Source organism: Echeneis naucrates, chromosome 1, assembly GCF_900963305.1.
Source record: "Echeneis naucrates chromosome 1, fEcheNa1.1, whole genome shotgun sequence".
NCBI classification, from domain to species: Eukaryota; Metazoa; Chordata; class Actinopteri; order Carangiformes; family Echeneidae; genus Echeneis; species Echeneis naucrates.
The window spans coordinates 19,079,553-19,092,297 of NC_042511.1; the positions used below are offsets into that span (position 1 = coordinate 19,079,553).

At 40.0% G+C, this 12,745-nt stretch overlaps 1 protein-coding gene across 1 annotated transcript; it reads left to right on the forward strand.

The window, feature by feature from the left end:
* Positions 1–1,535: 1,535 nt before the first annotated feature.
* On the forward strand, positions 1,536–6,731 carry mogs (mannosyl-oligosaccharide glucosidase). The gene is made up of 4 exons (XM_029504344.1): positions 1,536–1,884; positions 2,273–2,496; positions 2,680–2,873; positions 3,912–6,731. The coding sequence occupies exons 1-4, from the start codon at positions 1,536–1,538 to the stop codon at positions 5,680–5,682; spliced, it is 2,538 nt and encodes an 845-aa protein (XP_029360204.1). The 3' UTR covers positions 5,683–6,731.
* The last annotated feature ends 6,014 nt before the right edge of the window (positions 6,732–12,745 follow it).

Here is a 12,745-nt window from a genome sequence, read left to right on the forward strand (position 1 = left end):
TTTTTGCTCAGTTTATTTTCATGGGTGTCATTTGGAACAGTTGTGCAGATATCATTTGGAGATAGGAGTATACAGGAGTATAAAAAGGATAATTATTTTTACAAATGGTTCCCCAAATGCGTCCGAGAACTCGGGTCTCGTTTTTTGTCCCGGCAGTACGTGAACGCAGCACAGCGAGTACACGTCAGTGGAAGCAAGTACTGACCAGGAAGTGGCTAGCTAGCTAGCATCGGAGAATGAGCGGCTGAAAAACTGTTTTGTTTTTTTTTGTTTTTTTTTTAAAGGTTGGTAATCGTTTGCTCACTAAACAATATCAGAAAATTGTGTCCTAGAAGCATATCATATCTGTCGAAACACGTTTCATTACAAAAGCTAGTGGTTTATCGCCAAAATCGATTAGCGTGCAGCCTGCAGGCAGCGTTTCTGCACCGGCGGCTAAAGCAGGTGTCTCAAGCTGGAAACGCTTTATATATTAAGTACGTTTGATTTATTAAATGATTGTAGGCGTAAAAGCACATTTACTGTCCTTATTCCCCATGCAAGCATAGCTAGACCGCCCGGTTTGAGGCTGAGCCGCTACAGGAAGCTCCAAGACTAATGGCAGAAATAATAAAGACGACGTTAACGGATTAAAATGTGCCGTAAATACAATCATCGGATGTATTTCTCTTTGCTTTGGATCGAATACGTACCCACTGCTACCAGTTTATCAGGTGCACCTGGTTAGAAACATGACAGGATAACAGTGAACTGGATTTAGGCATGTTTGCTTAGCAGAGCAGCAACGTGAGGCGATAAAATTATTAGTCGATCACAAGAAGACTTTAGTCTTTCTGTTGTTGAGGAAAAACATATCTAATTTATTCCAGACCTGATTGCTTTGGATCAGTTGAACAGCGTCATTGTCTTAATGCAGACTATCCCTTTTAACTAAATTATCTGCCCTCATTGACATTAGAACTGTACCAATAAGATGCCCTTTCTGTTTTACTGGCTGAAATGATGTTATGGCAGGTATTTACTAAAGTAACAAAAAATAACAGTGACCAATGCCAAATTAGATTTGGGATTATTTAAACAGTGTCTCTATTCCCATGGATAGATTATGAGACAAGAACTAACTAAATATCACTAGCAATAGAGAAATACTTAAAATTATAACCTAAGTCCCAATGAATACATTCTGCTTTTATGGTCAATTGCTCTTTAAATTAGTGTAACTAATTAACTGGCAAGTAAATGCCCATATCAACAGTCATGCAAAAAAGCTTTACATTTTTCAGGGGCTTGAGAGCAATTTGCATTTCAGTCAATTTGTGCTAGCCAATCTCATTTTGATAAGTTTATTGCATCACATGGGTTATCTATGGACTCATCATTGAATCCTCTGTTTGTAATATGCAATATGAAACTGTAATCATAAATTAAGTGACAAGTGCATACAGTAGAATTGATGTCTATAGAGCTAAACCCACAGAAAGACATGATGTATATCTTACCCTTCTTCTCCTTGTCTCTAGCTTCAGAAGGGCAGGATGGGCAGGCAGAGGAAGAGGGTAGTGAACAGTGAAGCTGCTTCCCTTCCAAGGAAAGATGATAAGCCCTCCGCATTTCACCGCAAAGAGAAGAAAAAGAAAACTGATATTGGGAAAGTTTTCATCAACATCTCCATTGGTCTTTGCGTATTCAGTCTGATATGGTTCTTCTATGCCCTCTACATGCGGTCCAGCCTTGCAAAACAGGTGGTGACTCTTCACCCATCACCGTCTGTCCTGGATGCCAATAGTAGCACAGCCAAAGTTTCTCCAGAAAGGTTCTGGGGTTCATACAGGCCGCAGGTCTACTTTGGCATGAAAACCAGGAGTCCAAGGTCAATTGTGACAGGTAGGCCAACACACTCAAAGTCAAGATGAATCTGGAGAGCACTTTAAATGTGGGATGCTTAAAGGAAATTATAACACTGCCATGGTTTTTCTGTAAAATTGTAGCGATGAGATATAACCTGGGATTTTAGTATTGTATGGATATTATATAAAAATTGATTAATCTCACCTTAAAATAAATTATTCAAAAAGTAATTTGATTGGCTCTCCCTTTTGGTATTTAAAGTTTTGCTTTGCTGCATTGATCACATTTTCAGTGTTAAGTTGTGCATAGTCAGAGCCAGGGTGAGAAATGGGCTCAGACACCCTAACCCTCAAATTCAATTAAATTTTGTATCCTCTTTGTTGTACAAGCAAATGTATTTAATAACATTTTTATATCTCCCTAGGCATGATGTGGATGCGTCAATTTTCTGATATGGACATAAATTTAAGACACACTTGTGAGCATGGGGATCGTTTACAAGGTTATGGTTGGCTGATGCACGATGGAATGACCTTCGGTGTTCAAGAAATCAGGGACAATGATTTCACCCTCACTACAGAGTTTGTCAAGAGGATGGGAGGGAATCATGGAGGAGACTGGACCTGGAGGATCACTGCCAAACAGCATGTGAGTGGTCTAAATTTGTTTAGCTTTACTGTATGTGCAGATGTTCCTTTGACCAAATGTATAAGTAATACATTACTAATTACTAATAATTGAGTAAGGATATAGTGGTCTCTGGTTGTATTTAATATCTTTTTAAAATATGAATAATTTTGCCTGATGCTGACTTCTGTTATTACCGACCAGAGTTCTGCCCCTCAAGCACCAGTCATCTCCCTGATGTTTTACGCAGCAGCAGACACACAAGGCTCATTGGAGGCTCACGTGGAGGAGAAAAATCGCATTGCATCCATCACTGGCTTCTCAGAAGAGCTCGGAAACTTTAAGATAACCTTCCAAAAGCCTGTTACTGGGGATATATCCAGTGCCAAATATGCCAGGTAAATGGATAAATGCAGGGTAAGTGGGTAAGCCAGCAGTGGTTTTAAAAAATTTGCATAATCAAGAAAACTGGTGAAAAAATGATGTAGAATGACTGTCAGTGCTCAGTTTCAGCCGGAGTAAAGAAAGCCAACATAGCAAACAGAAACATAGAAATCATTGGCAGCAACTGACTCAAAATTGTGGTTAACTTATTAAGTTATGTTTGTAGTGCTGATCCAAACAGTTTAATTGTGAGTCAGAGAGGGGAGGAAAATGTGTAAATTAAACTTGTGATCCAGGAAGCATACCAAATTTTGTTATAAATTATTTATTTTTTTCCCAAAGTGCTATTCAGAAAGGCACTGTGTTGGTTATTTACAGCTCTATTCTCCATCGGATGTGCAGTCCTTGAGAATTTGACTCTTCGGCATCTGTGTGCCACATAGTGAGATTGTACATAGAGAACAAGTGGAAAAAAAATGCAACCACTAGATGGTAGCAATGGCAGGATCTTATTTCATTAATTTCATCATAGTTGTGATGTAGAATGTGCATATTTTTGAAAAGCCAAAAACAATCACACTATTATTTAAGGACTTAACTTTTATATAAACAAAAAGAACTGTTCCAGTATTTCTTTCTTTTTTTTTTTTAATTAAGTGGCTCAAGACACTCTGCTGGTTATATATTAAGAGTATTCAAGAATTATTGAACAGCCTTTAGAAGGGGAAGCATAATAAAAATATAAAGGTATAGCATGCACTGACAGAAATGAAAATTGTATGAATTATGAGTTATCGTAGGAAGGTGGATGATGTAGTGTAAGTGGGAGCTTAAAGTTTGATTTTACTGCTACCAGTCACTTGACCTATGAGTCATCGATACAACATGAGACAACAAAAACTAAGATACAGTCAACAAAGGCCAAATAACTAATCAAAAATCACCTGTACAGCAGGAACTCACTATAAGTTACACTGATGACTTTTGTGACAGGTTATGTTTCATGGATTTGGAAATGCAGAGCAGTTAACAATAGTCTCTTACCTTTTCAGTTACAACTATCTTCAGACTGTGTCTCCTGGCTTGGAGAAGCTGACTGATATTGTGAAGCACAGTCTGAACCACAGGTTTGTCTACAACCTTCCTTCTGGTGAGAAGCGGCATTACATTGCTTTAGACACCTACAAGCGCCCCCATCACCAAAACCAACAGAAACCCACTGACACAAGGGAAGAGAGTGACTTTGTCATTCACCAGGTGACTGTCCAGACACCATTTCAGATCGAAGTTTTGTTTGAGTCTGGAAGCTTCCACAATCGTCCCAACCAGCTGGTGGGCTCCATCATGACCCAGGAACTAGAAAAAAGGAAAGTTGAGTTTGATGAAAAGTTTGAGAAGACTTTTGGGCTTGAGAGCAAAGATTTTAATCAAGCGCATATCAAATTTGCCAAAGCATCACTCAGCAACATGCTGGGTGGGATGGGCTACTTCTATGGGCAGTCAGTGGTGCAGTCTGTCTACAATGAGTACCCGCTCCTATACCCTGAAGGTGCCTTATTCACTGCCGTACCGTCACGTTCATTCTTCCCCAGAGGATTCCTTTGGGATGAAGGTTTTCACCAGCTGTTGCTTAGTAAATGGGATCCCCAGGTGACAAGGGAGGCTATTGCCCACTGGCTAGATCTAATGAATATGGAGGGCTGGATCCCACGTGAGCAGATCCTGGGAGATGAGGCTCGCAGTAAGGTCCCGGCTGAGTTTGTTGTTCAGTGGAATGAGAATGCCAACCCACCAACTCTTTTCTTAGCTCTTCAGAAACTTATTGCACAGCTCTCTGCTAATCCTGACAATCCGGCTTTCCAGCCAACTTTGCCTTTCCTCCGACGGGTCTTCCCCAGATTGAAAACCTGGTTTGAATGGTACAATACCACCCAGACAGGGCCCAAACCCAATTCCTACCGCTGGCGTGGACGCGACAAAGACACCAATCTGTTCCTCAATCCCAAAACCTTGACTTCTGGATTAGATGACTATCCTCGAGCATCACATCCCTCAGCTGATGAGCGCCATGTGGACTTGCACTGCTGGATGGCATTGTCCTCAGGCATTATGGCAAGTATAGCCCGGCTTCTAGGTGAGCCCTATCAAGACTATGAACTTTCCCACCAAGTGCTCAGTGATAACAATCTGCTTCATGAACTTCACTGGTCAGAACAACTCCGTGCTTTTAGTGACTTTGGAAACCACACACAGGCCGTGTCCTTACAGCAGGAGAAGGTATATGTCCCTCCTGGACAACCCCGTCATCAGTTCCCCGTGGCTCGCCTTGTGCGCTCAGTCCGCAGGGTGCCCAAGTTGCAGTATGTTAATGCTTTGGGTTATGTTAGCTTGTTCCCCTTCTTACTGCACATACTCCAACCCAATTCACCCAAACTTGAACATATCCTCAGAGATATGAGAGACTTCAATAAACTGTGGACACCCTACGGCCTCCGTTCACTCTCTAAGGCAGATCCCATGTATATGAAGCGAAACACAGAACACGATGCCCCCTATTGGAGGGGTCCAGTTTGGATAAACCTCAACTTCTTGGCAGTTAGAGCCCTCCATCACTACAGCAACATGGAAGGGCCATACCAGGAAAAGGCAGCTGCTCTCTATGAAGAACTCAGGACTAACATAATCAATAACGTTTATAGACAGTATGTTGAAACAGGATATATCTGGGAACAGTACAATGACAGCACGGGCAGGGGCCAAGGAAGTCATCCCTTCACTGGCTGGTCAGCGCTGACCGTATTAATGATGGCTGAACAGTATTGATGCTGTAGATTTCGTCTCATGTTTTCTTCTTTTATCTGGATGGGACTGATACAACTAGACCATGTATTATAAAAAACTTTCCTGGTTGACAAATCTCCACTGAGAAGACCCAGCTGATAAAGGCATTATGATCTCCACATATAAACTTTAATTAAAATAACAGGTTTCTCACTGCTGTTCTCTGAAGGGCAATTTCAGACAAGTGTAAGTGCAGCTATTGTGACTTTGCTCTATGTGGAGCTAAGCACATTCTGGTGCTTCAGTTATGTACTTAAGATGCATTTTATTTAACAATGTCCTTTTGCTGACACGTTCACATCTGCACATTCACTGCGGTTTTTCATATGACAAATTAAGACAGACATACTTTTATTTAAGGAGCAGGATATTCAGTGGTCACGACTGGAGGATTCAGGCTTCCCTACTTGATGTGATATGTGGCAATTTTGAATGGCCAACCTATTCCTGCATACATGAAAATGACTCTTGACAAATAAGGGACTTTATCGCTATATGTGCCATTTTCTGTGTCTATTGTCATTTGTTCCCTGTCTTAATGATGGTAATTTTGATATTTAATTGTTAAAACTTCTGAAAAGTCTTGCTTAGCATTTCTAAAATAACTGCTACTAGAAGCAGCTTTATTTTTTATGCACAGCCTGTGGTTTGACTGGCAAGAAATACAACTTGCACTGTGATGTTGATAAAAACAATAAATGGCTCAAATAATGTTTTGTCATACTTTACTTTTTTAGTAATGTTGGTATTATACCTCTTACTTATCTAAGTGTGTAACTATAAACGCTGCATGAAAAAGAGGCAGAAAAAAACCATTCCACTGTCGTAATGGCTGAAACCCTTAAGCTCCTTTATACCAGGTGCATGTAACGGGTGTTTCCTGAATCCAAGGTTCCTACCATAGCTCTTTTCTTTTTCAAATGCTTTAGCATATTCCCAAACATGCAAGAGTTGTAATACTTAATGGATCTCAATAGTGGTGATAAGCCCGCCTTTTCACCCGTTTCCATTTGGGTTTGTGACATAAACTGTCTCTATGTTCTGAGTGAAGAATAAAAATACTGGATCCTCACCTTGCAGTTAATAACTCCTCACATGTTCAGGACACATGTTGGCACTTTTCTGTCAGTCACAGCAAACCTTCAATTCACTGTGTCCTGGTACTATTTCTTTTGTCAGATGGCGAATTTGAAGGCCTCAAGCTGACGTCAATCTACTGCACGTTATTTCTTTCTTTCTTTCTTTTTTTTGCATGGTTTCCATGGAGCACATTTATTGTGGGGGCCTGGTGCTTAATTAGCTAACATCAAAAGAATAGAGAGTACATACATGGCGAATTCTTTTCACTCCTTGACATATGATGGCATACATTCACAGACTAGCCCGTCCAGTGGCAATCTTCCTATTCATAACAATATGCCAAATATAAAATGTTTATACAGTGCTGAGCACTGACACTGGCTATCTGTTTATGTGCATGACCACTGGGTTCCAACCTCTAGACTTTATTGAATCCTTTGAATGGGCTGGATGTGTACTTGTATAGTTAAAGGCTTAGCGTCGTGCATTAAGGTTGCATGGCTAAAAATAGCACCTCTGTCAGCAGAACAGCAGATAGGCTGTGAAGCCACAGATTGGTAGTTTTGCCACATTTATCAGAAGATACAGTATGTCCCTTTGTTTTGTTCATATAAACTGAAGAAGCAGGAAATGAACAGCAAGACAAATGAACATTTTGAATGAGTGGCAAAGGTTTTAAATTAATATTTTTGCAGTTTTTCCAGCGTTCTGAAAAACTTGATTGCCTGAAACATTGTGATTTTTAATCTAAAAAATTATGGAATATTGTATCAATGTGGAATGATGCCTTCGGGCTCAGTCGTGGGAGACACAAATTCATCATTTGACCTTTTGACCTGTTAACGCAACGCATGGTATCGAGCGATTTGGACAATGATGAGCCATATCCTCTGCCATTTGCCATTTCTATCAGAGGAAATGGATTCCTCATCCCCTCAATGCAACTACAGTCGAAAATGCATTTATTTCTTTGAAGTGTGCGGACAATCTGTGACTAAAGCACTCACTGCGCAATCCATCCCCCTCACCCAAGACCCTTTTTTCACAGTGAGATGGGATAATAGCCAAACAGCATCAGAGCTAACTAATGTGACTGCATAATAAACAGATGAGTCAGGGAGTATTCATTTGCATATCATCCCAACCTTATCTGTGCTTCTATATAGTGAATGTTTTGTGATTGCCTTCAACTGATGAGCTGATGAGTGTACTGAACTTGGAATGAATGCAGAGTCTAAATGGCTGCAGCCCAGTGTTGAAATGGTGTATATTTTAGTTTGAAATCACGATATATGTGTTGGGTAATTATAAACTTGTCAAATAGTTCCTGTCTGGACATATTCCTCCCTCCTCAACCCCCAACCCTTTGCCTATAGCACTGACTGCTGTATTGAATGTAATTACTGGGAATTTATGCTAGAGGGAGCTAATTAATAAGGCATTTGTGAGTGGGAAAGAGGCTTTTTGAATACAGCTTAGCTATCATTTTACTTACAATGGAGAGCTACTTAGAATTAAAGCAGTATAAATGGATAATTATGCTAATGGCTCAATTTGGATTTAAGATATGGTGGCAGGCTGTATTTCTACATGATCACTGCTATTGCATTACAGCGGTTTTCACACCAGTTCTCTCTACATATGTGGGCTTGTATGTTCTTATTATTTCACTGGAGATGTCAGATGTTTTGTCCTGGGGCCACAGTAATATGTGTGTGTGTGTGTGTCTGTCTGTCTGTCTGTTAAAAATTACCAAGACTTCTGCTCACTGTAACATATGCATATTCTCATCTATATGTATTCCTTAAACCTCACAGTGATGAAGTGTTTTATGTGTCATCTTCATCATCTTATTGTATGTTAATCTTGTTCATAGGACTACAGCTTTGACACCAGTGCGCGCTCAGGACTGCGTTTGTTGTTCCTGGCATGAAAGACTTCCACTCATTGTAGAAGATGGTGCCGACTGGCCTAATTGCTGTTTATACTTGCCGTCCTATAAAATAACCTCCAGGATCCAGTATCTCCAGTTCTCTCTTCCCTGCCTTTGCCTTGCAGAAGCTCGCTGTTAAGCGCTAAACTTGCCTCAGCAAACATAGGTCTATGTATGTTATGTAAGGCCCACTATAAATAGGTTCACCCGCGATCTTTTGTCTTTACCTGATTCGCTCTTAGCCCAACAGTTTTTATTTCTGGAGAGAGCTGTGGAAGCTAGTGCAATGTAGAGCTGGCTGTTTCCATAGTTACTTTTGTTAGCTGCAAGCTCTTAACATTCTTCATCTGTTTCCTCACATGTCTGCTGTTAGCTATTTGTTTGAATCTGTTTGCATTGCATGTGCCCAAAATGACTGTATTTGCATCTCACAAGCAGTAATGAAAACAATGCTCTAATTGTTAAGATTCATATCTTGGTATGTGTGTCTGTATATGTGTATGTGTGCGTGTGTGTTTGTGTGTGTGGTTTCACTGGATGGAAGAAAGCAACAAATAGAAATCAGTGTGGGTGCAGATGAGTCAGAGACTAGAATATGTAGACCTATTAACTTCTGTTGGTCAAAAGTACATGCAATTAGTGCTATGTTGTGTGATGTTGATTTTGTGTAGTGGATGCTTTTGAGTTCCACTCTTAAGGGGATATTTGTTGTATCTGCAAATAACTACAATACTTGAATTTTCACACTTTATCAACAGTTCATCAAACATTTTTGAATAAGTTATGGAGTATATAAAAAAGGAATTTCACTCTTCTTTTTCATGGATTTCTCAAAACAATTTGCATGCAGTTAGGTAACAGCAGGTGCAGGAGCTGGATCAGGCCCAAGAATTGGACTGTCAGAGTGCTGCGAGCAAGGATTCAACAGAGAAAAGGGCAAGGTGGGAGCCATGCGAGTGCAGTGTGTGTGGAGGAGTCTGGGGGCATGGTTAAAGAAACACTGGGGCATTCCGTAATCACGATTGGAGAGCTGAATGTGATTCTCGCCCATCCCTGTTGTAGAACCAAAGAGTACAGGCGGCTGGGGACCAAAGTGGGCGAGTGCGAAATTATTTTTGGATTGCACGGGAAACCTGCTGCACCAACAGCAGCAGAAGCATCGGGGCCTGGTACCGGGCTTCCCTAACCCACTCCCACTCTCACAGGAAGAGCAGGAGAAAGATATTTCTACAAGAGAAGAACCACACTTCCGCTGCTTTTATTTTTCTTATTCATGTTATTTTTCCTTTCAATTGCCCAGCGTTTCAATGAAGATGTGGTATATATAACTGTACAGTGCCTAACATAACAGAAAGGCAGAGAGATGGAGAGAAAATAACGAACTTGGCAGCTGAGGCGAGTATCTTGTATTTATAGAAAGTCGTGTTTCCGGCAGAGGTTTCTGTGGTTTTAGCACTCCCAATCCATTTTTGCGCTGTCTTACAGGCTCTATTGTGTCCAGGTTTAGAGTGAAGATGTTCCCTCATCTATTGCCCTGGGGGGAGATTTGACTGTGAAACATGTCAAAATGTGATTCGGGGGAGGCAGATGGATTTCTCCAGCTCTTGTGCAATCCTAGCTTTCGTAGGATTGCTCTGGCAAATCTGATTTGCATCAACAAACTTAAAAAAGCATTAGTCAAAAGTACAACAGAGCACTTGAGGGCTGAATGTAAATGTATGCTGTATGATATATACATTTCATTACGATATGGATGCAGGCAAATTGGTCGGCCACCTCATTTTTTAAATTTTAAGTTTGTGACATAGATTCAGTGCAGTATTTTCTGTTTAACCTCTCAAGATCACGATGGGGTTGAATTGCTTTTTCATATCAAATGGCAACGACAGCCTCTGCATCTCAGTTGATTTCCTGGTAACGATCAGGTTCTTCTATTATTTACTCTCAAACAGTGTGGGTTGCATAGCTGGTTGACAGAATGCCAGGACATTGAGATTTTGAGGAGCCACTGAAACTCAAGTGAGAATATTTTCAACTTGAAGTTAAGGTTTAGAAGTACAAAATGACTTGGGATGTGACACCACATACAGCAGACACTTCAGCTCTTCCAGTTTGGAGACAAAAGTTAGATTGGCTTTCAGATATTTAAGCTCTGAGAAACTGACGACAATTGAGCTTTCCACTACATTTTGAATTGATTGACCACTGGTTTTCAAAAAAGGTGAAAGTCCACTACTTATCTGATTTTTTAACTGGAATCCCAATGTTCTTTTTAGAGCAAAGGAAATATTTTTATAATTCCCAGCATCACTGCTCAACAGTGTCTGCTCACTTCTGATTTGTGGTGCAGAATTGAGCTTGTTTTCTCACATTCAGTTGGATCTGTACAGTACTGTAAGTATGTACAGACCTCATTTTATCGGCAATACGATCTATTGATGTTCCTTTAGTTTCTGTCCATAGCTTGACCGCACAGTTTGGTAAAATAAACAGAACATAATTACCGTAAATTCTGGATTACAAGCCGCTACTTCTTTCACACGCTTTGAACCCTGCGGTTTAAACAGCTATGCGACTAATTTATGGATTTTACGGGTTACGAGCTTCATGCCGCCACTACATTTACATCAAACTTACATCAAACAAATGAAATTACCTAACAGGTCACAGTGGACCAGTGAAACTGTTCGAATTAAATTCAACGCACCCACACTAAATTCTTCAGATCAGACGTTTATTTTGCGCTTATCATGGAAAAAACACGAAGCAATGCATATAATGCAGCTTTCCAGTTAAAGTCGATCGATCTGGCGAAAAGGCGAAATCTTTCTGTGACATAATTCCTGCCATATGCAATTACCTCCCATATTCCCGACACCCGCGACTTATAAACAAGTGCGGCCTTTATATGTACAAAACTGTTTTTCTCTTTTTTCTCTAAATTTAGTGCGGCTTATATTCAGATGCGCTCTATAGTCTGTAAATTACGGTAGTGGGAATCACATGGATATAAACATCTGGATAATGTCTTTTTTAAGGTAATGTTTTTGTTTTTAGATGTTTGTGACAGTATTTCCTAAAATTCAACAATCTTTGCCCTGACATTTGCTACACACATCCAAGCCCCTTTTGTAATCACTTTGGTAGCAATATTAATTTTCCATGTAGTTCCACCATCAGGTTAAAACTTAAGTTTGTCAAGTCCTTTGGTTTATAAAGAGCTGGTGATTTTCTCCTCAAGTTGTGTTTGTGTTTAGTGCTAAGTAGCAAATGTTATGTATGCTAATGCGTTAAACTAAAATGGAGAATGACATAATTTTTCATTTTTAAATGCTGCTTTGCAAAAGCTTGTAAGAATTGATATTATGAACAGGCTGGTGACATTTGCATTTAACTCAAAGGACAGCCTCATAGTTAGCATAGATTAAAACTTATTCGAATGCAGGACATTGCCGTGAATATGCACTAGTTTCATGTTTCTTTAGTGACTAAGGGAAAGGAAAGACATACAATTTGAAACTATTTTAAGTCAAAGCATGTTCCACTTGTGCTAACCATTGAGTTGGGGTACTAAGGTATCCTTTCATTACAGCAATATTTCATCTTCTTACCATTGTTTGTACTTTGAACCTCTTCTGAAGTCAATAACCTTGTTAAAATGTGGAAGAAACTTTGTATTGCTCTACATTCTTTCTCTTCTTGCCAGGTACTTAAATAAGAAACTGGAGCATTTCATCTTACAGTACTCAAATGTGAAGGAATAAAACAAAGGCTTTCATTTAACTTTCACCAGTATAGAGTTACTCCTGCACTATAATGTCAGTAAGTGCTAACATTACATAAATCCATTACTTAGTCCCTGTGCTGTGGCATTTTATGGAGGAGAGAGGTTAGCCACACTGCAGTTATCATAACAGCATCCCATGATCTGAACTCTGTGTGATCAGATTGGTTTTAATAGACTCTGGATTACTTGGAGGCAGTTCCTCAAAGCTAAACATCTCTGGGCCTAGAATTAGAGTGCACCATCTG

What these genes read in the sequence shown, in the direction of transcription:
- mogs (XM_029504344.1), top strand. Translation starts at nt 1,536, where the DNA reads ATGGGCAGGCAGAGGAAGAGGGTAGTGAACAGTGAAGCTGCTTCCCTT. An exon ending in GGATCACTGCCAAACAGCAT is followed by an intron (nt 2,497 to 2,679) that starts GTGAGTGGTCTA and finishes ATTACCGACCAG; the next exon opens with AGTTCTGCCCCTCAAGCACC. An exon ending in TCCAGTGCCAAATATGCCAG is followed by an intron (nt 2,874 to 3,911) that starts GTAAATGGATAA and finishes TTACCTTTTCAG; the next exon opens with TTACAACTATCTTCAGACTG.